The 27,496-nt window shown below is 45.6% G+C and overlaps 1 protein-coding gene across 1 annotated transcript in view; it reads left to right on the forward strand.

The window, feature by feature from the left end:
• Smim35 (small integral membrane protein 35) overlaps nucleotides 1-22,753 on the forward strand; it is a 53,307-nt gene extending 30,554 nt beyond the window's left edge. Inside the window, exons 2-5 of the mRNA XM_051197312.1 lie at nucleotides 13,191-13,307; nucleotides 15,977-16,010; nucleotides 17,006-17,139; nucleotides 22,602-22,753. Of these exons, the coding sequence (XP_051053269.1) occupies nucleotides 13,191-13,307; nucleotides 15,977-16,010; nucleotides 17,006-17,105 (251 nt within the window). The 3' untranslated portion in view covers nucleotides 17,106-17,139; nucleotides 22,602-22,753. The remainder of the gene's footprint in view (nucleotides 1-13,190; nucleotides 13,308-15,976; nucleotides 16,011-17,005; nucleotides 17,140-22,601) is intronic.
• Nucleotides 22,754-27,496: the final 4,743 nt, after the last annotated feature.

Consider the following 27,496-nt stretch of genomic DNA (forward strand, 5'->3'; position numbering starts at 1 on the left):
TATAGGGCTCACACTTAAGAGCAGCCCACTGGACCACCTTTGGCTGGGGTTTCCGTCACATTGCTTCAAGGTCTTGAAGCTAAGGCTTGACCATCCTGCTAAGCCTCTCCCTACCAACTGGGCAGGTGGCATCCAGAGGTTGCTGTTGGCATTTCCTGTAACGAATATGGTTTTTCTGCCTGCCGCCTGCTCTTGTTCCGCCGCCACGCCAGCCCCAAATAATGCACAGAGACTCTGTATTTGATATTATGCTGTTGGCCCGTTACTTGTTTCTTATCGGCTAGCTCTGTCTTAAGTATTGACCCATTTCTATGTATTTCCATGTGGTCTTACCAGCGAGAGGCAGCTGGCAGTTCTGCCTTCTCCTGACTCTCCATCTTGACTCCTCCTCACTACTTCCTCTTCCTCCTTCTCTCCTAGTCCCTCCTATCTTCCTTTCCTATTGGCCAACAGTGCTTTATTCATTAACCAGTATAAGAAACATTTACAGAATGGCATCTCCCATCAATTTCCTGTTGCTGTCAGATCTTGTACCTGTAGCTGCATGGGATATCTACTATGCAGCATGTTTAGCTTAAGAAAATGTTTAGTTGCCAAAACACTGTGTGACTACTGAAAAAACTATTTCATTTTTTTCTTTGTGTATGTGTGTGCATATGATGTTTGTCTGCATAAGGTGTGTGTGTGTTTATACGTGCCTGGAGGTGAAAGGTTAGTGTTGGGGGCCTTCCTCAAGCATTCCCCACCTTATTCTTTGAAATAGGATCTCTCACGGAACTTGGGGTTTGCTAACTTGGCTATACTAATTAGCCAGTGAGGCTCCTGTCTCCATTTCCCCGGACTGGGATTGCAAATTCATACTGTGGCATCCAGCTTTTCTGGATGCTGGGGATCTGAATTCTTGTCCTTGTGTCTATGCAACAAGAAGTTTACAAACTGAGCTATCTCATCAGCCCCTACTTCCCCCCCCCCCCCAGGTCTCAGCCTGAGGTTGAGGTTGTTGGCGTAAAGGAATACTGAGAAGGTGGCCCCTCTTCTATCCTGACCCAGGATCTGTGGTACTTTATTCGTTACAATAGTTCCTTTCCACAAGCTCTCCATCTTTCTGAGATGGGCTGGCATTGGGTTTTCCTCATGTGTTTAATCTAGAGCTTTGGCTCTCCATCACTTTATGACTTCTTCTTACCTGCAAGTTACCTGTATCACTATTTACTTGACAACTCTATTTGGTAGGATGGTCTTTAGAACATTCAGCCTCGTCCTAATTGGTAAAACCCATACCATTCAGATTTGCTATGTTAATGTCCTTAAGTTCATTAAAATAAATGCACTAAATTGTCAAACAAAAGAGAGGCATCTCTTTTCATCTGACTACTGCATGACGTAGAGCAATGAAGTGAGCTCTTGGCCAGGCACCATCTGAGCCCAAACCCATCCCTTAGAAGCTTTCAACAAGCCACTCAAAAATCTTTGCATCTACTTTCAGAATCCCACCCTTCCCAAGACACAGACTCTGTTCAGCCCACCCCTGGCACCAAACCTGGTACCCTGGGGTGGAGATGGAGGGTTACAGTGAGTCCAGGGCATGGAAGTCTTTTACGTGAACTGCTGTAAAGGGACCCTGGCCATGGCACCTCTTAGGTGAGAAGTTGTAGCTTATTATTTCAACCTGGAACTGGCCTCTCCTTTTTGTTTTGGTACCTGAAATACTTTACTCACTGCTTCTATCTATGGAGTGGGATCATGCCAGCAGACCTAATGCCTGCTCCATGGTTCCCCCACCCTTAGTCTCTGGGAAGGATAATCTAAGATCTATCTGAGATATCAGTGCCTGGAGGGATGTGATAGAATGACATGTCTGCTCCTGGGTGACATTTTGGCTTCACATGGATACCACCAAACATTATCCAGCACAAGGGTGAAAGCTGATCCCAGAGCAAGAAGCAGGATGGACAGAAACAGTGACTTGACAACCCTAGCTTCTCCACCACTACACAAAACAAGGCAGTGTTAGGTCCTTTGCTCTTCAAGCAAGCTCATTTATGAAAGTCTTCCAGTACTCTACTGTTATGATGAAAATTACAGTCTAAGTGAAAAAAAGTAACATATTCCCCATCCTATTGGATGCCTATTGGATGGCACATTCAGGATTTTATTTATTTATTTTTTTTTTGAGACAGGGTTTCTCTGTGTAACAGAATCCTGGCATTAGCTCTGTAGACCAGGCTGGTCTTGAAATCACAAAGATCTGCCTGGCTCTGCCTCCCAAGTGCTGGGATTAAAGGCGTGTGCCACCACCATCCAGCTCACATTCAGAGTTTTAACCTCTTATCTGTACTCCAGCATGCCAATCATCTTGGGAAATGCCCTTATAGAAAGAAAAAGAAGTGAGCTTTATTGATCCTCCAGGTGTCACTCAATCCAATCAAGATGTCACAATGCCCTAGAATACCAATCCTAGCAGCCCTGACTGGGGCCTGAGCTCAGCCTGACCCTGTGGCCATTCACCTTCCAGTTATGTCTCCCCAGATCACATTAACAGTTAATGATGACACTCAACAACTTACTCATGAGGTTCACTTATTAGAAGGGATCCTCAGTTTGAGTTGTCTTGTAGATTTTATCACACTCAAGGAAGTAGTGAGCCAAATATTCTTGGGACAACATCTACCAAAAAAATCCAAAATATTTATTTATCTTAAATCCTATTACTCAAAACAATACTTCCCTAAACCTAAGCATCCTTCTGTCTGAACTTAAGTACGTTCAAAATGACTCTCCCCTGCTTCCTTTTCAAGGTGATACCATCAGGGTTGTTTTCTTTGGGGAATTCCCTTCACTGCCTCTCATCTCAAAAGACCTTGGTGAACCCACCCCTTTGTCCTTCAGACCCACAGGCTATGAGGGTCTAACTACAGACAATGGCTTGGGTGAGGGCTTTTGGAAAGCTGCAGACTCCTGGATCATCTGTAAGAAGTTTGACTGGATAGCTTTGGAGATCCATGGGGAGCTCTAGAGCACGTGGGGACATCTGCTCTGATTTGCCTAGATTTTAGGAAAAAAGCTGGCTGAGACTTGGGGCTCTTGATACAACGAGTGAGGTGAAGCTCAGGGCTGAATGGCAGGGAACCAATTCATGTCGAAATTATATTTCTAGCAGTCAGCAGGACTCATTTCATTTCTCTCTCTCTCTCTCTCTCTCTCTCTCTCTCTCTCTCTCTCTCTCTCTCTCTCTCTCAGTGTGTGTGTTCATGCATATGCATGTCTGTTGTGTGGAGGCTAAAGGATGGCTTTGGGTGTTGCTTTTTAGGCACTGTCCACTCCCCCCCTCCTGGCCCCTTTAGACAGGGTTTCTTAGTGACCTGTACTCATCAAATGGCTTAGGCTGACTGACCTAAGGAATTTGAACCCCAGGGATATGCTAAAGCATATGCCTGTCTTCTTAGCAGTGGAATTATAAGCGTGTGTCACCACACCCTGTTTATTTATATGTGGATTCTGGAAACTGAATTCAGATCTTCACTCTTGTAAGGCAAGAATTTACCAACTGAGTTATCTCCCCATACTGAGGACTCACAGAGTCTTGAGTCTTCCTCTTTGTCTTTCATGAACTTCTCATCAGCATAAAGGCTGCTGTTAACCTCCCTGTTGCTTGGAAGGGAACCACACATCTTGCTCATCTACCACTGGTATTATAGATACCACTGTGACATTGCTAAGGAGAAAGGGACCTGACACTGAGCCTCATGTTGATGTCCATGATCGAAGTCAGCTGCTATATAGATAGGCAAAGGAGTTTTTTTTTGTTTGTTTGTTTGTTTGTTTTTGTTTTTGTTTTTGTTTTTTTTTTTTCTTGCAGAGCTATTGATGACTGCAGACTCATAATTGGGGAGCTCTGTGAGGACAAGGGCAGCTACAGAATGAGTTTCAGAACAGCCAAGAACAACAGAGAAACCCTGTCTCAAAAAATAAACAAACAACAAAACCAAACATTGTGATAGGGATGCTGAAGTGGCTCTTCACAGCGGATGGCCTCTGGTGGGGTGGGGGTGCTGAAAGACTCAGTTTTCTTTAAGGCACTGGCCTTTAGGAGTTTGACCATTTTCCACTGAGTATATGGGCAACACAACTGGACTTTATGGCTTTATTTTTTTCTTTTTTCTTTTCTTTTTTCCTTTTTCTTTTTCTTTTTCTTTTCTTTTTCTTTTTTTTTTTTTTTTTTTTTTTTTTTTTTTTTGGTGGTGGTGGGAAACCCAAGGGTGGGAGGGTGGACCTGGGATGTATGGGAATTGAGCCTGATCTGGAAGCATTGTATGAAATTCTGAAATGATTAATAAAAATATTATGTTGGGAAGAAAAGAAGAAACATTCTCTCTTCTCAATATGACAGTAGAGCATAAGCTCACAGGAATGGGAAGCATGTTTCTTTTTGAGTCACCTGTGGTAGTTTGTCCTAGAGTGCTGACAATTCCATCTGAACTATCCCTGTATTGGGGCCAGCTGCTCCTGGATGTCCTTAGGGATCCTTTTTATTCAGCCAGTGGCATCTCCTTCCTTCATTTCTGATTTGAGAGCTTTTTGTTGTTATTTTTGTTTTGTTTTGAGACAGGGTTTCTCCGTATTGCTTTGGAGCCTGTCCTGGAACTAGCTCTGTAGACCAGGCTGGCCTGGAACTTACAGAGCCAGCCTGCCTCTGCCTCCGAGCGCTGGGATTAAAGGCATGTGCCACCAATGACTGGGTATTTGAGGGCTGTTTTGCTTGTTTCTTTGCTTTTGCTTAACCAAGGTTTGTCAATTTTTGCTAATCATTTAAAAGAACTGATTTTTGGTTTTTACTGATAGTTGCTTTTGTTTTTTTTTTTATATTTAATTAAGTAATTAACTCCTACTCTAATCATTGTTTTCCTTCTTTTTGCTTGTTCTAGATCAGTGGTTCTCAACCTGTGGGTTGCACAGATTGTAGTGATTGCTGCTCCACTATGTCTCTGTTCTATTACCGATTTTGTGTGCTGTTATACATAAGTCTAATAAGATATTGTTATGATTGTTTGTCAACTATGATCTTAGTTGGCGCTACACTACTTTGCAACCGTCCACTTCCTTTGTGCTATTTATTGACAAATGTGTTTTCATCTGTAAAAGCCCCAACATTATATTATATATAATGTTTCATGCACTTGCTTTCATAGAACAGAGAAATGTACATCTAAACAGAAGTTATATAGTTATCTGTATTGGTGCTTATAGGGTGTGTGTGTGTGTGTGTGTGTTCACACTACTACACACAAGTGCTCAAACACTGAGCTATACTCTGAATCTAAGGCTGGTTCTACTGAAGCTTGAACCCAGGGCCATCTGCATGGAAAGCAAAGGTAGTAACCACTACACTGTGGAGCTGCTTTGTGTGTATTCAAATGATCATGCAGGATCATTTGCTTGTAGCCTGAAGAAAACCTTTCATTAATTAACTTGTATACAGTAGATCAGACCAGCTAGCAACACATTCAGTAATTTTTTAGCCTTGAAAGGTTTTGTCTTTATTTTGTCTTCATGATCGACAGCTTTGCCAGATGTAGGGTTCTTGCTGACGGGTTTTCCTTTGGGCATCATATCTCTGATCTCTGCTGTTTCTACCCGGAAGCAGCTGATTGTCATATAGGCCAGCTCCCCTGTGAGTCCCCAGTTATCTTCTTGCTTCTTTTATTTGTCCCTCATGTTTGAATTTTAACATTGTTTTACAAGTATTTATCTCTTTGTAAATCTCTTATGTGGAGTTTATGAGAGTATAAATTTCATAAGTTTTGTGCAATTTCCTGAGTATTTCCTTTAGTCTTTTCTCTCTTCCTCCGTTCTAACACCACTTCTTTCCCTCCCCTCCCTCTCCTCTTTCTCTCCCTTGTTTTCCTCCCCCTCCTTCTCCTCCTCTTCCTCCTCCTCTTCCTCTCCTTTTCCTCCCCATTACTCCTCCCCCCTTCTTCCCCCTTTCTCTTCTTTCTCCCTTCCTTTTCCTTCCCCTTCTTCTCCTCCTCCCCTTCCTCCCTCTCATTCTCCTCCTCTTCCTCTTATCCTTCTTCTCTCTTTTAAATTTTGATTGTTTAGGTTTTTTTTCTCCGCTTTTCCCTTCCCTCTCCTTCCTTTCCTCTCCTCCCTCCCTCCTTCTGTAAGATTCCTTCCTAGCTATCTGATTACAAATCTTAAGGTTGAATCCTCCCACTAAAGCCACCTGTCAGACATTGGCCATTTGACAATTGATCCATGTATCCTGTAGCAAGGAGCCATCACGGCCAATGTACCATCTCCTCTTTCCTTCTAACAGGACCTTAACTCTTTCTGCCTAAATTTATTCTACACAGAGCAGCTAGAATAGGTTTTAGAAAGGTCAGATTTGGTTCTGACATTGTACCACTCCTAATTGGGTGACTTTCCACAAAGTAAAACTCCTTTATTTAGAACACAGGGCTAGATGAGATAATCTCTTCATCTTGTCCTCACCCCCTCTCTGTGACTACTCCACTCCTGGCCCTAATAAACACTCAATTCCACTCCTCATCCAACCCCACCCAAACCCAGCCCAACTCAACACCCAGCCCTATTCCACACCAGCTCAATTCCATACCAAGCCCTATGCCATACCCCAATCACACATCAGTGTATGCTCCAGCATCACATACTAGTCTTACAATATTATTTTTAATTGTCCATTGTTTCTATTCTCTATTGCAAGCTATTTGCCCGTGCTGTCTTCTTGATCTAAAATGCTGCTCTGTGTGTGGGTTTTTTTCTTCTTTTTTTAATTCACATTACCTTCTTGGCCTTGCCAATGTGTCATAGTCAAGGAGGCCTTTTCTGGCATCCTAGACTAGTTCAGTTGCCCTGTTACCCTGAGACTCTGTACTTCTTCAGCAAACAGACATAAACTCTAGAGTGATTAGCTAACTGGCTTCCCATGAATCATGCTTCAAGAAGCCAGAACTCCTCTGCTATGACTACTCTATGCCTAGTACAGACTGGGCATAGAGCTTGGTACATAAGAGCTCCATATGGGCCTTTTGAGCATGAGGGTAAATGCTCCCTGGGTGTAGAGTATCAGGACTGGTGCTAAAGGTAGCCAGAGGTTTTGCTGAAAGCTCATTTGGATACAGAGCAAAATAATCTGAATTTCAGAGGGAAACTCCTCATTTTTAGTCATAGTCACAATATGGCTTATTAGCTGACACCCTAATGAACACACTTCTAAGGGACATTCACTGAGTGTTCTGTCCTTGGGGTTGGGCAATTATAATGTGGCTGACTCCCTCCTACTTGTCATACTTGTGATAAGTCATCTGGTAATTGTAGAAAGTCTCCATTTCCCACTTGCATGTACTCATGTACTTTTGGCATTGTGACCCTTGAGCTTGTTTTAACCTATGTGGAAATTGTAAGACAGGAAATAAAGATTGAGATACTGACAATTAAACATCACCACAGGGGCTGGGGAAATGGTTCATGTCACAAAATGTTTGCCTTGCAAGTAGGAGGATCTGAGCTCCATCTCTAAGACACATGTCGAAAGAGCTGGACATGGTGGTTGGCACTTATAATCCTAACTCTGGGGAGGGAGGTGTAGACAGGCAGATCCCTAAGTCTTTCTGGCCAGCCAGCCTAGCCTTCTTAGTGTGCTTCAGGCTAGTGAGAACCCACCTCAAACCGTGGCAAACAACAGTGTGAGGTGGACCGCACCTCTGAAACGACACCAAGGTTGTTTTCTGTTCTCCATACTCAGACTCTCTCTCTCTCTCTCTCTCTCTCTCTCTCTCTCTCTCTCTCTCACACACACACACACACACACACACACACAGAGAGAGAGAGAGACAGAGGGAAATACAGAGAGAAACAGATACAGAGAGACATACACAGAGATAGAGACAGAAAGAGGCAGACTGATCTCCCACAGGCCACAGCCTGGGGTTTAGATAAAAACAGAAGCAAAGGCATACATCTAAGTTAATAAACGAAGACATTCTCAGGTCTGTGCTCCTAACATAGCTGCCTTAAAAGACTATATAGAGTTTTAAATGAAAAACCCTAAATTAGGGTCACTGTAATGACTTGGCAGGTGAAGGCCCCTACCTGCTGCTAAAACCAATGATCCAAGTTCAATTCCCAGACCTATACTGTGGAAGGAAGAGAACAAACTCCAGAAAGTTGTCTTTTGATTTCTATCTGTGTACTGTGGCATGCGTGGGCACACACACTCAAGTGTAATAAAAATACTAAAGAAAGCCTAAATCAATAAAACACCAGGCAAAGGCTTTCTACCATTAACACTGTTCAAGATCTGAGCTGATCCTTGGTAAATTTTTTGAATGCAGAAAAAGAAAAATGGTGCTAATTCTACTTGCCAGGAAATTCTTCATTTCTCACGGCTGGGCTGTGTCAAAATGCCCAGCAAGGGCAAGCGGAGGGAGGAGGGGCTTGTTTTAGCTCATGGTCTGAGTCTATCGTGGTTGTGGAGGCAGGGTGGCAGGAGCAGGGGCAGCTGCTCATGTGTCCATCCTGCAATGCAGAGTGGCCCTCCTTGTTTCACACCCATCTCCCAGGAAGTACACAGCCCATCTTGCTCAGTGTGTACTTTATTTGGAGTTCTAGACACTTCCTCTTCAGCAATGTTGGCTGACTGAGGGGGTTGATAAGATGTCCCACTGAGGGCTGAGCACTCACAGTCACTTGTTCTTGGCACACTGACCAATTATGATTTCTCCTTGAGATAAAGAATAAGCAAGAAGGGCACAATTTTATAATCTTTGGAGATTGGATATAACCACAGTGTTGCTTACCATGCTGTTCTATAGGGCTATAACAGGAAAATTTAAGGGTAGCCGGGCGTTGGTGGCACATGCCTTTAATCCCAGCACTCGGGAGGCAGACACAGGTGGATCTCTGTGAGTTCGAGGCCAGCCTGGTCTACAGAGTGAGTGCCAGGACAGGCTCCAAAGCATTACAGAGAAACCCTGCCTCAAAAAACAAAGCAAAACAAAATGTAATGTTATAAAGGGGAGACCAAGTAAGGAATATCCATTAAAGGGCATATTGGAAAAATTAAGAGGTAAATCAGAGTAATTGGTGTTCTGCAAGCAATCTCAGAAGGCACAGATGGGGGTGGGGCAAAGAAGGAGCAGACAGAGATGGAGCCCCTCCCTCCCTGCCTCCCTCACCTCCTGTCTCAGGACAGTGACCACCCTATCAGCGCTTTTTTCCTGCTGTTTTCTATTTCTGGCCATTTTTCTTTGATAGGGCCCTTAAAATCCTAGTCTCAACAGTCACTGCTGTGCTACCAACATGGGAAGGCTAGCCCCCTCCCTCTGCTCTTGGTCACCTTTAGATACTGAAGAGCTTCTGGAATCTCTGTCCCCTCTCTCATAGATGATTGTGCTGGTTCACGTCAGCTATCAACCTGATAACAGCCCGGAATCATCTGTGGGAGACTCAGCTGGGGGACCTCCCAGATCAGATTGGTTTGTGGCCCTATCAATGAGAGATTGTCTTGATTGGTGATTGGTGTGGGTGGGCCAAGCCCACTATGGGCGGAAACATCCCTCCACCTGGGGTGTACGAGAAAGCTGAGTAGAATCTGAGAATGAGCCCATCAACAGCATTCCTTCGTGGCTTCTGCTTGAGTTCCTGCCCTAACTTCCCTCAGGGATGAACTGTAACCTGGAAGTAAAAGCCAAATACCTTTCCAAATACCTTTCTTTATTCAGCTAAAACACTTCTGGTCAGAGTATTTTATTGAAGCAACAGAAAGGAAAACTAGAATAATGACCTTGCTTTTTGAGTTGGTGTGTCCTCTGGTGGTCACCTCCTCATGTGACAGACATAGTATCTAGAAAGGCCAGTGATGTAAAAGTTAAAAATAATTTACCCAGTACTTGAAAAGATAGTGAGAACTTACTGGACTATACTGGTAGAAGACAGTGTGTGAGCTTGGGGAAGGGGTGATTGATTATCTGGTCTTATTTCATAGGCCATTTGTGAAGTGTCTATGTCTGCTTAGCTATATGGGCATTTCACTAGCTTGTTAGACTGTACAGTTTAAAGTGAATGTTGTCTTTTTTAAGACCGGCCCTTTCCATAGTACACTATGGGTCCCTAGGATCAGGCTCCAAACATTTAAGACACCAATGTCACTGGCACCAGGTTCCAAGTAGCTATGTCCTGGATGTTAGAGTGTAGGGATTTTGTTTTTACTTTTGGTCTTTTGTCTTTAGATGTTCTCTGTTCAGGGTCCTGTGCTGACCACCCAGCTTGCTCAGAGAAAAGGCCTGGCTCCCCCCTGTGTCTCTGAAGCACTGTAACATGGCTCCCATCACCCATTCCATTCCTGCACTCCTCACCAGATAGGGTGCCATGGTTCTCTTGGAATTTGTTGCTTCCTCTGTCAAGGACATGTTTTACTCTTGCTGTCTACCTGGTATTTTCTTTCTCTCGCTTCTTTTGAGCATCTGCTCATCAACTCCTCCTTCACGAGGGTCACCTGAGCACTCTATTTCAACTCTCCTCTCTACACCCCTACACCCACAGGATGTTTTAGCTCTTCTGATCCATGTGTTTTCTCTGGTACACACCACCATCTCATATATCATTTCCTTCCTTCCTTCCTTTCTGCCTTCCTTCCTTCCTTTCTTTCTTTCTTTCTTTCTTCCTTTTGGTCTGTCTGTCTTTCTCTCTTTGCTCATTGGCCATCTTCCTCTGGAATGTATCCTCCACAAGGGCAAGGATTTCTGTCTCCTCTATTTATTTCTGTAAAGTTTGTACCTATGCAGAAAAGATGTCATCCACTACTTGTGGGATGACTGGAAGCATCCTGGGCTAGTACAAGGTTACTCACAATTCTCCTAACCTGTACTTGTCCCCATGGAGGCAATGTCTAGTTCAGTGCTTTTCAACATGCCTCCCTGTCCACTCCAGTCCTTTGGTGTCTGGCACTGGCTAATTTGCTAGGAGTGGGAATTTGTTGCTTATGGTTTTGAAGGCTGGGATATTCAAGGTAAGGTGCCAGAATGTTTGGGTAGGCAGTGAATGCTATGCCCTTACACATTTGTAGAAGTACCAAAGAGAAAAAATGCACTCCACCAAGACTTTCTGTATGGTTGCTAATCCCTTTTGAGACAATTGTGATCTTTACACTATTATCAGCAGGCACAGATGTCAGTTGACAAACTCATGTGTGCCAGAAATGTGAGTCTGTTGTTCCTAGAATCTAATGTCTAATTTAAGTCTTAAATTGCTCATATGACAGACACTTCAGTAGTGTTGGAAATCCCTGCTTCCTGATTGTTCTAAAGGAGTTAAGGTGTCTCTGGTGTCACCAGCTCACACCAATGCCCATCATTATCTCCATGGTGAGGGTTTGAGCATCAATTAGATAAAGTACTTCAGGGGTGTCCTGGGGTCCCTCCATGTGGCTTCTTCAGGTCTGTAGTGGCTCTGTGACTTTTCTGCCTGTCTTGGTAATAAGCTGCTGGTTGTTCCAGGCTGTGAGAGTGCATAGCAGCTAAGGTTATTGGAGACTCCATTTACCCAGGTGCTGTTCTTAAGTGGGCTCTGACTGTCTTTCTGGGGCTCTTCCTAGCTCTGGGTTTCCACAATTCTATCAAGGAATTCTACTGTTTCTTTTGGGCTCAATTTTTGGGTAAAGAGCATGGATCCGCTCTCTGGAACTCACTGATTTCATTATCAACTACTTTTCCTTCATCTCCTGATTTTCTCTTAGCCTAGGGATTCTTTTGTAATATAGCTAGGAGGGCCAGTCTTATCCTCACTTCCTGCGCAGGCTGTGAATGCTTTCCCTTTCTCTCTGGGTCTGAGCTTCTGAAACTTATGACTAGAAAGAGAGACACTCCGCCTTTCTGCATTTGACAGACATTTTGTTTTCAGAAATGGAGAATAATAACCCATCTTTTTCTTGTTTTGACAGACTTTCATTATGTACCCCTAACTGGTCTAGAAGTTGGTATATAAAATAGTACTGCCTTAAACTCACAGACACCCACCTATCTTTGCCTCCCAAGTGCCATCATGCCTGGCTTTAACCTGGCTATTTTACTTGGAAGAAAGGATCAAGAAACTTAGGAGAGTGGCTTGGGTGAAGCAAACAGTGAAGCACTTGATAACACACTTGCAGCATTTGCTAGATCTGATGATGATAATGATGACGTCGAGACTGACATCTATTGAGCATTTAGATATAATCCTAAGTGCCCTCTTTTCCTGACATTCCCATTAATTGTTCCATAACTGTGTATTTTGTATTAGTCTCAATAATCATCAGAACTGCTGAAATCTAGAAAGGTAGAAGGACTAATGGCTCCCACCATATGCAAATGATGGGGCTGGACTTTGTGTACTAGCCTACTCCCAATGTCTGTGCTCAACCAGCACACCTCCCAGACTCATGGACACATCCCTAGAGGCCCTGCCCCTCAGCTCTTGGACATGAAGTCATTCTATTTCTCCATCATGCTTCAACAGCTTCCCATTCCCCCCTTGCCCTGGCACAGGTGGCCTGCCTCATGGTGGGCCCACCATTAGCCTCAGAGCCTGGTCACTCTCTGTTTCTGTTCTGTCCTCTCATTTCCCTGCACACTTCCAAACACTCTTTGTCTCCTGCTCTTGGTTTAGCCTTTCAAATATCATATAACTTTAGCTGAGAGCTCAGTCCACAAAAGGGAAAAGTGGCAAGAGCAAAGAGCAAGCGGAGTGCAAGCCTTGCCCACTGGGAACATGGGCTTTGCAAAAGGGGAAGAGACCTGGGATCCTATGGTCTGTGCACTTGAAGGTCTAGGCTGTCCCTCCTGGCCACCAAGATTATGCTGAGGCTAGGCCTCCCAGGCTCTTCTTCTAGAAGGCAGAGCATCTTCTATTAAGTAGAATGCCCATGATTTCAGGAATTCCAGTTCCGAAATATCCATTGCCAGAGGAGTGTTGTGCCTTTGGATTAATGTGCTAAAGATATCCTGCATGAATGCAGTTTCATAATTCAGGTATCAGACATTACCATCACTGCATGGTTGGGCTGATCCAGCCAGCTTAGCCTGACAGGCTTCTAGAGGACTATCACTCTGATGGGCGGTGGGAGGAAGGGGAGGGAAGTTGTAAGGAGGTGCAGGGCTTTGGTACTGTGAATGTGATGCATGACTTCTCTGCAGGTGAGGACTCCATCAGCACGTTGGGCATGATCCTTGGAGTGGGACTGTCACTGCTACTCGTGTCCATCCTTGGGTACAGTTTGGCCAAGTGGTACCAACGTGGGTACTGCTGGGACGGTGAGTGAGCCCCATGCCAAACAGCCCCAAGCTCTTCTCTGCCCTTCCTCGTCAGTAGAGCTGGCAAGGCTGGGCAGGATGGCAAGCCTTTCAGCACAGCAGGATGCAAAAACATTTCCTCTGGCCGTTCAGTGGTTGAAGATTTGAGTGGGTGGCTGAGCAGCTAAAGGGGGCTTGGATGGGGAGGCGGAGCCTTTATCCAAGGAATGGAGGCTCCTCCCACTTGAGGAAGTAGCCAGCTTCGATTTTTTGTTTGTTTGTTTGTTTTTTTAACTCCCCAAGAGCAAGGGCAACACCTGGAATGCTAGGGTGCCAGGCTGGCTTCTTGTGTGTCAGTCTCTGTCTGTGTGTCTACTCGTGTTCCCTGTCCTCCCCCCACTCCATGTCCATAAAGTGTGCATTTACAATTATCTATTGAGCTTCTACCGTGAACCAAGGTACTTTTCCTTGGTATGTATTTTTGACATTGCACACAATGAAGAAGTTATTATATTTTTGCCCTGTTTTTATATGGCCTTGATATGGATCCCAGGCTGCACTCAAACTCTCAATCCTGTCTCAGCCTAGCGAGTTTTGGGAATATCAAACTCTCAATCCTGTCTCAGCCTAGCGAGTTTTGGGAATATCAAACTCTCAATCCTGTCTCAGCCTAGTGAGTTTTGGGAATATCAAACTCTCAATCCTGTCTCAGCCTAGGGAGTTTTGGGAATATCGCCAACCACCATCATGTTCAGCCACAACCTATATTTTTGTTGTTGTCTTGTTTTGAGACAGCCTCTAGCTCAGGCTGGTCTTAAATTACCTATGCAGCTAAGGATACCTTGAACTTCTGATCTTCTTGCCTCCACGCCCCCCTCCAAGTGCTAGGATTACAGCTATGCATTACCACCTCCAGTTATGCTGTGTTGGGGGAAGGAACCCAGGGCTTTTCACATGCACGATAAATACTCTACCAACTGAGTGACATCTTCATCCCTCAGCTTCCATTACTGAAGTAGACAGGCATATGTGGTGGAAATCTGCACAAGCCAAAGGATTATTCAGTAATTAAGCAGCCTCATTTCACAAGATCAACCCATCAGAATCAAGGGTTCTTTTGGAGGATTAAACCAAGACATAAGATGTACTGGAGTTATTGCCTTATGAATGAATTGGTGGTTTGCTTGCTCTAGGTTTCTTGCTGTAGCTTACTCCCATCTGTTAAAATACTTGGGATTTATTTCCCACAGTTCAGCACAATTTGATCATTTATCAAGCACAACTTCCTCTATGCATTTGGGTTATATTGCTAACATCAAATTTAGGATTTTAAGATAAACTATTACCAAAAGAATACAATATTATTTACTAGGATATGTAGCCAGTTGTGGTGACTTGTTGAGCCAAGGTAAATAGTGCAAAGTAACCTAATTGTGGTACCAAGGACAATAATGAACTCTCCGCACAGATTGCTAACCTCAGTTTTATGACCTTTGTTCAGATACCAAGGGATAAGATTCCCTAACTGGCCAGGGTCACCTACAAAATATAAATTAACTTCACAGCCTCAAAATAGTGTTACAAACTTCTCTTTCTACTGTAGGGTTACATGCTGAACAACAAAAAATATATCTTAAGATTTAATATGCTTTTAATGTCACTGTGCCTTGGCGAGTGTTGTATGGGCTCCTCTAGCCCTCAGCCCTGCAGCCCACACTGCTGCACTGTCTCTGGGGACACTTTAGTAAACAGATAGTCCAAGAAAGCCTGGCCTTTATGACCACTAATCACAAAATGTCTAAAATGTTTTATCCACTCAAAAGTATAGGATATAACACATGATTTCCTTATTTCTCTTATTGGTTTAGTCCTATAAGGCTACCTGTATAGATAAGATAACAAAAAAAGACTTCTCCTTTTATAGCTGTGGTTTGCAGCCCACTGGTTGGGGAGTTAACTGAAAGAAAGTGCTCTTTTCTTACTATCTGGATTTATTGCACTGAGTTGTTGGAATGACTCTGTTTCTTATCATTTACTTAAGAAATGATATGTGACCTTCAGGTGAATGCCTGCAAGATTCTGTGGGTCTTTATAATTTGGGTAGAACAAACAGGAGCTAGAGGAGAAGCTGCCAGAAATAGGAAAATAGAAGGAGGAGGAGGAGAAAAAGAAGAAGAAAAAGAACAAGAACAAGAAAAAGAATAGAACAGAAAAATTGAAACTGGAGTTGGAATTGAGGCAGAGAATTAGAGATAAGAAACTATAGACAGGATAGAAGAAATTAGAATAGAGGCAGAAGACAAAAGAGCAACAAGTAAGAGACTTGTAGAGAGGTCATGTGAGTGATTTGTTTCTTTTACCCACAGACATTTTCCCTCCCTGGCTGTAGAGTCTTGACTGGACTCTGAAGGGGTCTGAGGAGCTAGTACTCCAAAAGACCTAGTTTAAAATCACAGGATTGCAACATGGAGCTGGGGTGAAGCCTAGGTCTGGTTCTTTGGGGGGAGGTGTTCGCTAGAAGTGCTTCTTCCCTAGGGTGATCGGGGCTCCTGTTAGAAAGACCTTGAAGGGCCTTGAGAACCCCACACACTCCCCAAGGCCAGCAGGTGAGGGAAGCACCATGTGTTCTCAGAGAGATGATAGTCACTCCCCCTGGAGATCCTAACTCTCTTTTCTGGCTGTCTTTCCAGGGCCTAATTTTGTCTTCAACTTGTACCAAATCCGGTAAGTAGATCCAAGACAGATCTGGGTGGGCATTGGGGGCTAAACATACTGAAAAAGAATTAGAGACAGAAATAGAATGTACTGCTTCCTTCTCTGGATGTCTCCTAAGTAAATCAGAAACACTTCATTTAGAAAAGTTCTCAGTACCATGTGAGACCCTGATGGTAACAATCATGTTAGCATTCACTCTCATGCAAAGAACATACCACCCATGCATCCATTCATCTACCCACTCATCCACTCATGTACAACCTTACACCATCCTTACACCCACCATTCATCTATCCATCCATTAACCCACCCACCTACCCACTTATTCATCAATCTACCCACCCAGCCACCCTACTACTCACCAGCTCATCTATGCACCACCTACCTATTCTACTCTACCCATCAACTCATCAATACTCTACTATTCAGCCATGTATCCATACATTCATCCATGTACTCATCCATTCATAGATGTTCATATGCATCTATGCACTTGTCCAAGCATGCATCACCATCTATTCACCTACACACTGTTCATATATCTATCTATCCATCCACCCATCGGCTTATTATTTATTTTAAAAAGTTTTATTATAGTCAGCTTTATGGTATTTATTTCCAAGAATACATAGATGGATCGGCATATTCTTTGTCCTTAAGCATCTCACTGCTAATGCTGGAGACAAGCCTGACTGTGAATAATGTCTTAGGCACAGTATGGGACTAAAAACAGAACAATCAAAGAAAGTCATGGATTTAAGGAACAGATGTCAGGAAGACCTTACAGGGTACATCATCTCACTATTCCCTGCCACAGGGCGGGTCTGCCTCTTCTTTGGCCCTAGGAGATAAGACGAATCTTCATCTGGAAGATAAGTAAATGAGTAAGTGGCCTAGAGATTGCCTTACTTCTAGGAACCACTTTGTAGGTTCTAGTTTAGGGAGACAGCCCCCATGGAGAGGCTGGGTTCTGTTTCAACAGCTTTATTGTAAATCTGTCTCAGGAATTTGAAGGACTTGGAAGTAGGGCCACCCTTCACCATCAGTGGCCACATGAGCAGTCCAGATAGTGGCTACATGAAGTTCTCCAATGAAAGAGTCTGATGGAGAAGCATCTATTCTCTGGAGGTCAGGAGAGGTAAGTAGGAGGGAAGAACTCCTCAGTGGCTCTGATGTCTGAGTAAGGTCCTAAGAGGGTCCAGGCTGTCAAGCCTAGCACCAAGGACCACTCAGAACACAAATACATTACTTAATCTTTCCTGGGAGAGTCAGGCAAGATTAATGGCACAGCAAAGCCCTTCCAAAGGCATCTTCTCATTTTAGTACCTCTTCTCTTTACACAGGGAAAAGGGTCATCATGAGCTCCTTCAGCCTTCCTGGGCTGCCCTCCCTTCTTGGGCCCTGAAAGCCCAGCCTGGCCCAGAATGTGGAGAACAAGGGCTCTCCCAGCCCTCATGTACTGTGTCTCTGTGGATGAGCCTGACCAACCTTAGCAGTTTTCTCTTGGGACTTGGGGAAGCAACTGTCCCCTGGAGTTACAAACTATATTCCAGGAGTCTCAGGAATCATAGCTATGCTAGCCCTCCTTCTCCTGTCTAATGCAGCCCAGAATGGAAAGGGCCCCCTAGACTCCACAGGGTAGATTAGATTGTCATGTGGGATCTCTTGTTGTTTCATTTCTGTCAAGTTGATGTGAGGGGTTGGAGAGTCAATCATCTTCATTAGGGAGTTACGTGGTTAGAGGGGTATTTTCAGACATGGCTTTTGCCCTTTCTGACAGTGACCAACTTCCTTGAAGGCTGAACTTGGGTCTTTACCTTGTCCTTTCCACCTCTGTTTGGTTTGGCCATTTCCCACCCTTCCCCACTATGGCTGGGTCCCTCTGACCAGTTCTCTCTCTAGTGACAAGCCTCAGTGCCCACCACACATGACCAGAATAACTAAAAACTGTGAACATGTCTAGGCTCCTGAACTGGGGTGGGCATGAGGCACAGGGTGGGTTCTATCCCCGGGGCTCTCGTGTGTAAAGCACGCCTATGTGACAGAAAGCAACTGGGGGTGGGGAGCAGTGGGGAGCCCCTGACTGGGGCTGAACAAAGCAGCTAAGGAAAAGGACTATAGGGCACATTACCTCCCTCTACCTCATCACGGCTTCCTCTGAGGAGTTGATACTTGGAGATTTCGCTCAGTGGGTGTTTGCTATAAAGTGGTCCCATCTAAAGAAGCATAATCCCTGGAAGAGCTATAGCTGGAGGAAGGTGGAAGAGGCCTGTGCTGTTCAAGTCTGCACTGAATCAGTCAGCCCCAAGTTCAAGGCTGACGGATGCTGAGGCCAGAACAGAGAGGCAGGAAGGGTCGCGCTGGCTGTTATTTGCTCTCCTTATCCTCATTTTTCCTGAGGTCCCTATGGTCTTCCTTCCTTTCTTCCTTCCTTCCTTCCTTCCTTCCTTCCTTCCTTCCTTCCTTCCTTTCTTTCTTTTCCTTCTCTCTCGTTGGTCTATAGCAGACTGCAGAGAGACTTATGAGCTGGGCCTGGAAGGTCCTTACTGTTTCCTTCCAGGGGCTGGGGGCCTTTCATTCTCAGTTCAGATGGGCTTGGACACAACACACCAAGCCTGTGGAGAAGGACTTCATAGCTTTCTGTCTTCTCCCTTCCTCAAAGAACCCTTGGTCTGGTGGACCTATTGGGTCCCTTGGAAGTGTCCAGGACTCTGTAACATTTTGGAAACTTGGAAGGAGGATGAGACTAGAGTCCCAGGTAGTACTGGCCCAGTTGTGTGGCTTCAGGTGAGGACAAGGACATCTGCTGAGGACCGGGAGATCACTGGGTATTTCCCATGCCCAGAAGCAGAAGCGAGAGAGAATTGCTTCCTCTTTCTGAGCCCACTGACGTGCTCTGTGTTCCCTTTACGTCCCCCTAGTTTTCCTTACTTCCGCAGGCCCATGGTACAGCAGTTTTCTCCATCCTGGACAATGGTTCCAAGCCAGGAGTCCTCTGTTGAAGGATGCGAAGGGACAGATTCCAGCTTTCTCAGAAACGGACTAGAAACCAAGCAACAGGTCTGTGAGGCTGGACACTGAGTAGGCATTCAGATCCTTGGCCATACCAGGGCCGCCCCAGGGCTCCTCCCTGCTCCTTTTTCCTCCTTTCCCCCACTGGAGAGCCTACTGTGCTTGGGGCTGCAGGCTGCCGCTCCTCTGTGCCCTGCTCCTCTTCAGTGTCCTTCCCAGGACTGTGCTCAGCCTGGAATGTCCTCTTCCCTTGTACCCCCACCCCCTGTTCACACCCAGACTCTGTGGACCTCAACTCCTGTCTTTCCTAAGACTTACCTAAGACTAAACACCACTCACTTTGGTCTCTGTTGTAGATAGCCAGGTTTCCTCCACATGTCCAGTTCCCCAAGCTGGACATTCGTACCCTTTGTGGTCAGGTCTCTAGCAACCCTTCAAATGAAGACCAGGAAGTAAGTTTACTGTGGGTTAGAATTGATTGGAGAAGAAACAGAGGGCAGCCTCGTTCTAGAAAAGGATGCCCAGCATCTTGACGAGGACCGGATGGCTTACATAGTGTATTTTCATGAATACTTCTGCATTTTGAACCTTGTGGTCACCCTGAGACACAGAGAATATTTCTGGCCCATTTTACACACAGGAAGACTGAGGGAGTCAGAGAGGTAGCATGCATTGCCCAGCGCTCGCTGGCTATAATGAAGCCTGAGTGGAATCTGTGGCCTTAGGGACACAGTCTCATCTCAGGGCTTCTCAGGGTAAGGACTGGTCACCATATAAAATGATCTGGTTCTCACTGTTCCATGGTGTTGTGCAGCCATAAGGGTGGTCACACCACTTACTTGGGCACCTATTTCAGCATTGGTAAATCAAAAGATAAAATTATTTTTTGAAGGTTCTTGACTCTTACCCTGTCTATTAAAAAGAACTGATCTCTTATACCAGGAGCCTGGGCACACTATAGCTGTTCAGTAAAGAGTTAAAGGATGCAAGCATGATGTAAGTGTCAATTCTGATTTAGGAGCTGGCTGTTACAATGTGGCTGCTAAGGTTCCCCCTAGATGCCAGTAGTCTGGGACTCTAACTACTGTTCCGTTTTTCCCTCCATCTTGCAGAGATCTGGCAGGGACTGAAGACTGGTCCACTCCCAAACTATCTGAAAGTCAAACACTCAAATTTGTCAGGCACAGACTGATGAAGGCAGGGGTTCCAGGTACCCATTCTCACTTCAGCTTCACAGGTAGGGAAACAGAGGCTGGGGACATAGACACACAGGTGGAGTGAGAATTTACTCTCCTTGTATCCAGGGTTGCTGGCTTGGAACAGCAGGCCAAGGGCAGCTACTCTCTGATGCCAAGCTTCCAAGAAACTGGCTCCTCCCTCCAGTGAGACGGTAACCCCTCAGAGTGATGGGCTTTCAGGACTCAGGCCTTCCCAGGCTTAATCTCTGCTCTGAGCTTCTTACTCACCTACTTCCTGGTCTTCCTTTTACTTTTTATTCTCTCTTTGATTTCTCATCACCCAGTCTTCCTCCTGGCTCATTTGCACATCGTCAAGGAGCTGTCTTTAAGTCTTTAAGACTCACAGATATTGTTCTCTTCTGATTTTACGTATAAATACTCCCTGACTCTCATAAGTTAATGATTTTAATGCATTTATTCATTCTTTCACTCATTTGCCCTGGCCAGCAGGGCAGCAATGAGGGTCTGTACCCCGAAAAGACCTGGAATGAAGAGACAAGACACACAAGAAATCTGGCAGCAAGACAGGCTTTCTAATCAAGCTGCAAAATTTTATTTTTCTCAAGTATGTTATATAGTGGTTAGGGCGGGAAGCTAGGTAAGGCAGGGAATCAGAGCAGGGGGAGGTCATTGCCAGGTAACAGGATGGCCTGGTGTTCTTAATTCTAGGTCACTGAAGGTGAGCAGGATATTGGCTAAGAGGAAAGGCAGGTAGAGATAAGCAGGTTGTTAGCAGGGGAAGAGGTCACAGGAGTTGCTAAATACCCTAACTGTATAAAGAGGGGTTACCAAGTAACCTAACTGCATTCCTATAAGCCCTAAATTCTACTTCTTAGGAAGCTGGGGAGGGGGAGAAGTAGATTGGGACTGAGGTAGCAATCTTCTAACTCAATAGGCTATTCTAAGAAAACAGCTGACACTCTCTAAGGCTTATGCCACAATCGCTCCTGGCACTCATTCATTCAGTTTCTCTACTACTCCAGATATTGGGCAAGGCCCCATTGGGAATCCAGTCTCTCTGGAGGTTATCCTGCTCTATCTCCTGTTTCACAAGCACTTCTAACAGGCAGAGTTAGGCTTTACATCTTTTCCAAGTCCTCTGTTGTGCCATAGGTAGGAACTGCTCAGGAAACAACGTGGAAGGGTTCTTCAGTCTCTTGAGGGTATCTTGTACATTGCTCCAAGTCTGGTCTATGCCTGGTGCTTCTGAAGCTCACACTTACCATCTCTTCTCCTTTGCTATCAACCACATTCTGCCTTTTGTGCATGATCAGATACCTTTCTAGAGAAGCGCATGCAGATGGAGAGCTTTTCTACCACAGGACAGTCTAGGGCATGATCAAAGCCATAGTATCTCCTATGAGTGTGCATGGCCTAGCCCCAAGCCAGCGTCAGTAGATAGGGTCAGGTGACAAGACCTAGAAGACCACAGTCTCTGGTGCTCCTTTCTATGCTCTCGGGTTTGAGGAGGCCAACATAGGAGTCATTATTTTTAAAAACTGCTTAGTGAGCAGAACCCAGCTAGAAGTGGTGATATTTGAGCAAAAGCTGAAACAAAACAGGAAGCCGGTGGCCTCGTGAATTCTCACACTTGGGGACCAGAAGTGAAAATGTTCTGTCTGCCCAGAGGAGCAAGCAGCAAAACAACAAGACAATAAGCAAGGCAGTGCTGGAGGCCAAGGCCATAGTGGACCCCCCCCCAACTCTCCCATATATCTCTATCCTCTTGCAGAGCCATGTGACTGGCTTCCTCTCCCCAAAGCCATGGGTAGGATTTCTCATGCACCGAGAACTGCTGGGAGAAAGGCGGGTATAAAATAAGAGAAGTCTCTCATCTTCTATTCTAAGCCCAGTCCATCTCCTTATAGACTGTGAGCTGAGGCTCTCTGGGCGCCAGGGACCTTATTTATGTAAGGTTTCCAAAGGCCTTGAGAACTTTGAGGCTTCTTCCAGCCTCAAACTTCAGTTCCACCACAGGGGATGAAGATGGGGGAGAGGTGTATGGACGTGTGTGTGTGTGTGTGTGTGTGTGTGTGTGTGTGTGTGTGTGTGTACATGCATGCAGAATTGAGCCAGCTAGGAGGATCATGTCTACTTGCCTGTCACAGTCTCTGGTAGGTACCCAATGAATGTTTGCCCAAAGAGTAAGTCAATGCATGTTGAATGTTTCCCTTTGTCTTGAATTGTGGATGTTTCTCCTGTTTGGTCTGTGATCTTATGTACTACAACACATGGTGAAGAAAGCAGGGAAGAGAATTATTGTGAAATCATATGACTAAGAGGAGATGATGGCAAACCTGAAACCAAGCTTCTGCTCAGAGTTACACATAGCTCTCTTTCTCTCTTGTAGGTTCAGGCTAATGTCTCCCAAGCACCTGCTTTGCTCAGTCTTCCATGACCATCATAATCATCTCGATGCTTCTTGAACTGTTTTCACCTGCATTCAAATGCTTTTTGGACATGAATGGAAAAGTTCTACTCATTCATGCATTCATTTAGTCACCAAGAGTTTACTGAGTGCTCGTTACTGCGCTCTACCATTACTGGGTGTAAAGGGCACAGAGATCAATCAAGTGAAGTTCCTGCTGTCAGAGAGCTGGAATGAGTGCTGGTAAATGACCTTCTGTGAAAGCATTGTGCCCAGAGACCTCATGAGAATAGTCAGCTTCAAAACTATCTCAATTCGACAGACCCATTTGCAAAGAACAGATCATACCTAGAACCCAGAGAAGCAGTCTATCCATTCCCGGGGGATGACATTGGGGTCTCTACAGCCCAATAGCCCTGCTGTGGTAGCTGGTTAGTCTTAGTGGACCTTGCTGTGGTAGCTGATTAGCCTGGATTACCCTGCGCTTGCCCTGCCTCCCTACACTCCACCCCATACCAGGGTCTACAGCACTGACTCTATTACTTATCCTGATTCTTTGCTAGTTTGAATCCTGGGCTCAGATTTTCTATGGCCTGCCACAGACTCCATGTCTGAGCCTTCCTACTTCCATTTAGGATAGTTAAAATATCACATTCTTTACTTCTTTCTGGTGAGTCCATCAGGAGTGTACCTAGCACCTATAAGAAATTTCACACCCTTGCAGCTGCAGAGGGCACCAAGAGTGATACTTTACACTTCCTATTTCATTTTCACTGGATGCCCACACAGTGACAAGTTACATGTTGGAAGCACATGCAGGGTCTGAGTGGCTGGGGGCGGGGCAGGGGTGAGCTTTGCAGAGGATACGTGGGCAGCCTTGAAACAGCAGAGTGGAAGACGAGGTTTTGGAGATGAGGAACTGGCACTAACGGAAGGCCAGAGGTATGTACAGTGTAGTTTGCTTGGGGGAAGGCAGGTGGATATGAGGGCTGGAGGGGAGTCGCAGTGAGGATGTACAAGGGAAGAAAGGAGAAGGGACAGGAGCCAGGAGGGCGGTTTTGAAGACCCTTCTGAGCAGAGGCTTTGAGTATTGTCTTACAAGTTGTCCAGTGGAATTTAAAGCTTAGTCAACTATAGGGAAGATTATTTAGTGAAAAGGGATACTGGGGTGGGGGGAGATCAAGAGACTGTGGCAAGTGGTCCCAGAGAGGGCTGATGAAGACTCCAAATGGATAGGCATGGAAGAAGCAGGATAGGATAGCTGCAAGACCACCAAAGACTGAGGGGCCATTTAATAACCTTATCCAATGGGCAAGATTTGCATGATCCCCATGGCTGCGTGAGTGGGGTTGCTATTAACCATTATGAGAAGCAGTAGAGACAATCGGGATTAAGAAGAAAATGGTGGCCCTGATGTGGAGACGTGAAGGAGTAAACCACATCACCCCTCTAAAGGCATTGGAAAAACCTATGTGGATTGGTTGTTTGGAAGCAGGAGCTTTTGGGACCTCCATGTGTGCATTTTGGGGAGTTGGGACAGGATGGGAGCTGTTGTGTTAATGAGTTGTAAGTTCTGGCACAGAGACCACAGATGCATGATGCATACTATGTATAGAGTGTAGTCTGTGAGTGGGACTGCTCTTCTAAAGAGCTGATTATGAAGGGAAGAAGGAAGGTGGTTCTATGTCTATACTTCCCTGCTCATGCCCATTGTAGAGCCCTTGGACTCTTCAGGTGGGATAACACTTGGCTGTTCCATCACCTCCACCTTCTAGTTATGAACTGTGGCTGTCTGAAGATCCCTGAGGCTCCTGGCTGGGATCTGCAGTGTATATGTCAAGCTCAGGCATGGTTCTGGACACTGTAGGCCAATAGGATGGCTGCCTGCTCTTGCTAGAGATAGTGAGACATGTGAATAATCCCAAGTTTATGGCTGGTCAGGAATCCTCTCCAGACCTGTCTTCTCATCTCTATGCCATGATGATAAGTTCACCCACGATGCAAGTTTCACAGAGAACACAGAGCACTTGCCTCAAAATCCCCAGCCCTAACCCAGTGCCAGGCCCATCCTTAAATATCTTTCCTCTGCATGAAATACCACTGTAGAGCCGAAGCTCAGCATCTCCCGGGTCCCCAACACCTCCACCCCAACTACACCATGTGTCCCCTTCCATACCCATGTCATGAACTGCTCTCCATCAGGTTCAAGTGGAGTTAACACTTGACTCTTTCTTTCCAGCCTTTTGTCCTGTCTTGCTTTCTTTTAAAATGTTCTGTGAATTTGTTCCTTCTTCTCTAATCCCACTGCCCTTGCCCAATATATATGTATAAGCATCTATATGGACTGAACGTGGGTGTCCCCTCACCCCTCAGTGTTGATGTCCTAACTCTTAATGTGATGGTGGGGTCTTTTGGAGGCTATTGGATGAGGCCATGGGAATGGAGCCTCATGATGGCATTAGCAACTTCATAAGAAGAAGAGACAAAAAAGATCTTCCCATCATGGGTGATATAGCTCCAAGATACCTGCAGACAAGGAAAGGGCCCCTAGTGGGAGCTGGATGAGCTAGAACTGTGACCCTCCACTCCTCAGCTCCCGACATGCATCTGGTTAAAGCCCAGATATGTGATCTCCTATTGCCAGAGCAAAGGCAGCTTCCCACCCTGCTTATCTACTTTCTGCCTCATCCCTAGTGCAGGATAATAGTTTCTTCCATGGCACTTATCACAGGTGCTGACACTTGTTAGTACTTAATTGTTTGGCATTCACCTTTATAACCAGATACTCAGCTCCATGAAGCCAAGGCTGAAGATCACACCTGGCACATGGTAGGTAACTGCTGAAGAGTGAAATGCCGGGCTGGTGAGATAGGCCAGCCAAAGTTAAATGGCTGGCTTTCAATAAAGGTCTCCCTGTTTTCTGCTCAGTTTCTTTTGTTGAATGAATTATGCTTTGGCCAGAGTCACCTTTCACAAACATGAATTTCATCCTACCCAGTCCTTCTTCACCAGTGTTTGCAGGGTCCCATCACCCTGTTTGGAGACTTATGGGAAATCACTCTGACAGTGAGAGGCACCATGGGCCTTCTCATTAATAGCAATTCACTTAATTTTAAGTTGTGGGTTTGTTTCAAAAGAAACCCTCAAACCCATGAGCACTGCAGGAAATGAGTGAGTCAGGCTTCTCAGTATCGGGTGTCCTATCGGTGGTGGTGATGGTGGTGGGGTGATAGCTTCGGTACTGGGCTGCCTGGACATGCCCCTCAGGCAACAGTCCAAGCTCCTTTCTCTTAGCATGAGGGACTCTTCAGAATTTTCACCCTGTGATGCAGGTGTTGTGTGGGCTCTGTGGGTGGTATCCAGAGTCTTGGGGTGCTGAGTGTTTTGTAGACTCTGTGTGTGTGACCTGACCTCTCAGAGGGTCAGCTGAAAGTTTTGCCACTGTGTGTGTGTGGAGGGGATAGAGGTGTTTGTCTGGGGCAAGGCAATTTCTCGACTATAGCTGTTCACAAATTTGGGGAAACACAGTTTGACAGAATTTCCTCCTCTGTCAGTGTGAGCCCATTTCCCTCTCACTTTGCTAAGAGGAAGTTCCATTAGCTCACAGAAACCCAGAACCACACATTCCTCTGCCTGGAAAAGCCCTTGAAGGAGGTGCTCAGCTGAAAACCATCATGGCCTTCTGTTAGGGACTTTAATCTGAATTCCAGAGAAGCCTGGATGAAGTATTTTATCAGCTGCTGCCTGGAGGAGTCCTCTAGGCTCCCCATACAGCTTCATTGAGGAACCAATTGACTCTCACTCTTTCTACAGACAGGTCTAGGCTTGCTGCTGACACTCACAGCCCATCCCCCTCCATTCTGCCCTAAAGGCCTGAGTCTCGGTTTCTCTCCCAACCCAACTGAGCCTCCTTCTTTCGACAATGGTAATTTCTCTTCTCTTTTATCCATCCAGTGCTTGGGCTCTATTCCACTTGCCTGGGGGCTTTTCTGCGGGGAAGAAGCCATCCCCAACACCATTTCCAGGAAAGAACGGCCATTGCACTTTTGTTTTCAGACCCAGGCAGAAAGTCCCCAGGGTGGAAGAATGTCCTTGTCACATATACACAGTGTGGTGCTGTTCGAGTTCTCTGCAGGGAAGGGGACTGCTGGCTCTCCAGAAGGCCTCCTTTCTCAGAGTGAGCAGGGAGGGCACATGGGAGATATCGGGGAAGGGACAAGGTGTCCTGGTGATCTCAGACACTTAGGACTCAGGCCAGGCCCTAGATTTGCTGCGCCCGCAAGGCTGAGTTCAGGGAGATGGGTCAACCCACACACTGTTGTGGAAAACACCGTTAGAACAGAGCTCTGGAGGCTCCCAGCCTACGGGAGCCACCCAGGCACATCTTCAGGGTAGGGTGAGCCAGCAGTCTGCAGGTCTGGCTCGCTTACTTCCTGGGAGGGCCTTGCGAGTTCCTCGCTGTCATAACTCACATCCCAAACACTGGGAACACCTATCATTTTGTCTTCTGAAAGAACACTTCAGGCACATCTTCCATGTGCACCTGTTTCTAAGAAAAACAGTCCGTTTCCTTTCCCGACCCTAATGGCCCTCAACAGCTGTTTGCACATGGAATGCCAGATGTGGGGCACCACAGTAAGCTTGTTCCATTCCATCGTGATCTCATTTCAGCCTCATGACACCACCACGACAACTGTCACTTTCATGACACCTTTGGGGAATGAGAAACTGTGAGAGAATATGTGTCTTTCCCAAAGTCACAGTTAGTGTTGAAGCTGGGTCTGCCTGTGTGAGCCCAAGTCCTCAGACATGTTTCCTTAAAGCATGCCTTGTTTATAGCCATTGCCAGTTATCCACAGTGACGGCGAGAAATCTGA

This window comes from Phodopus roborovskii, unplaced genomic scaffold (assembly GCF_943737965.1).
Source record: "Phodopus roborovskii unplaced genomic scaffold, PHOROB, whole genome shotgun sequence".
NCBI lineage: Eukaryota > Metazoa > Chordata > Mammalia > Rodentia > Cricetidae > Phodopus > Phodopus roborovskii.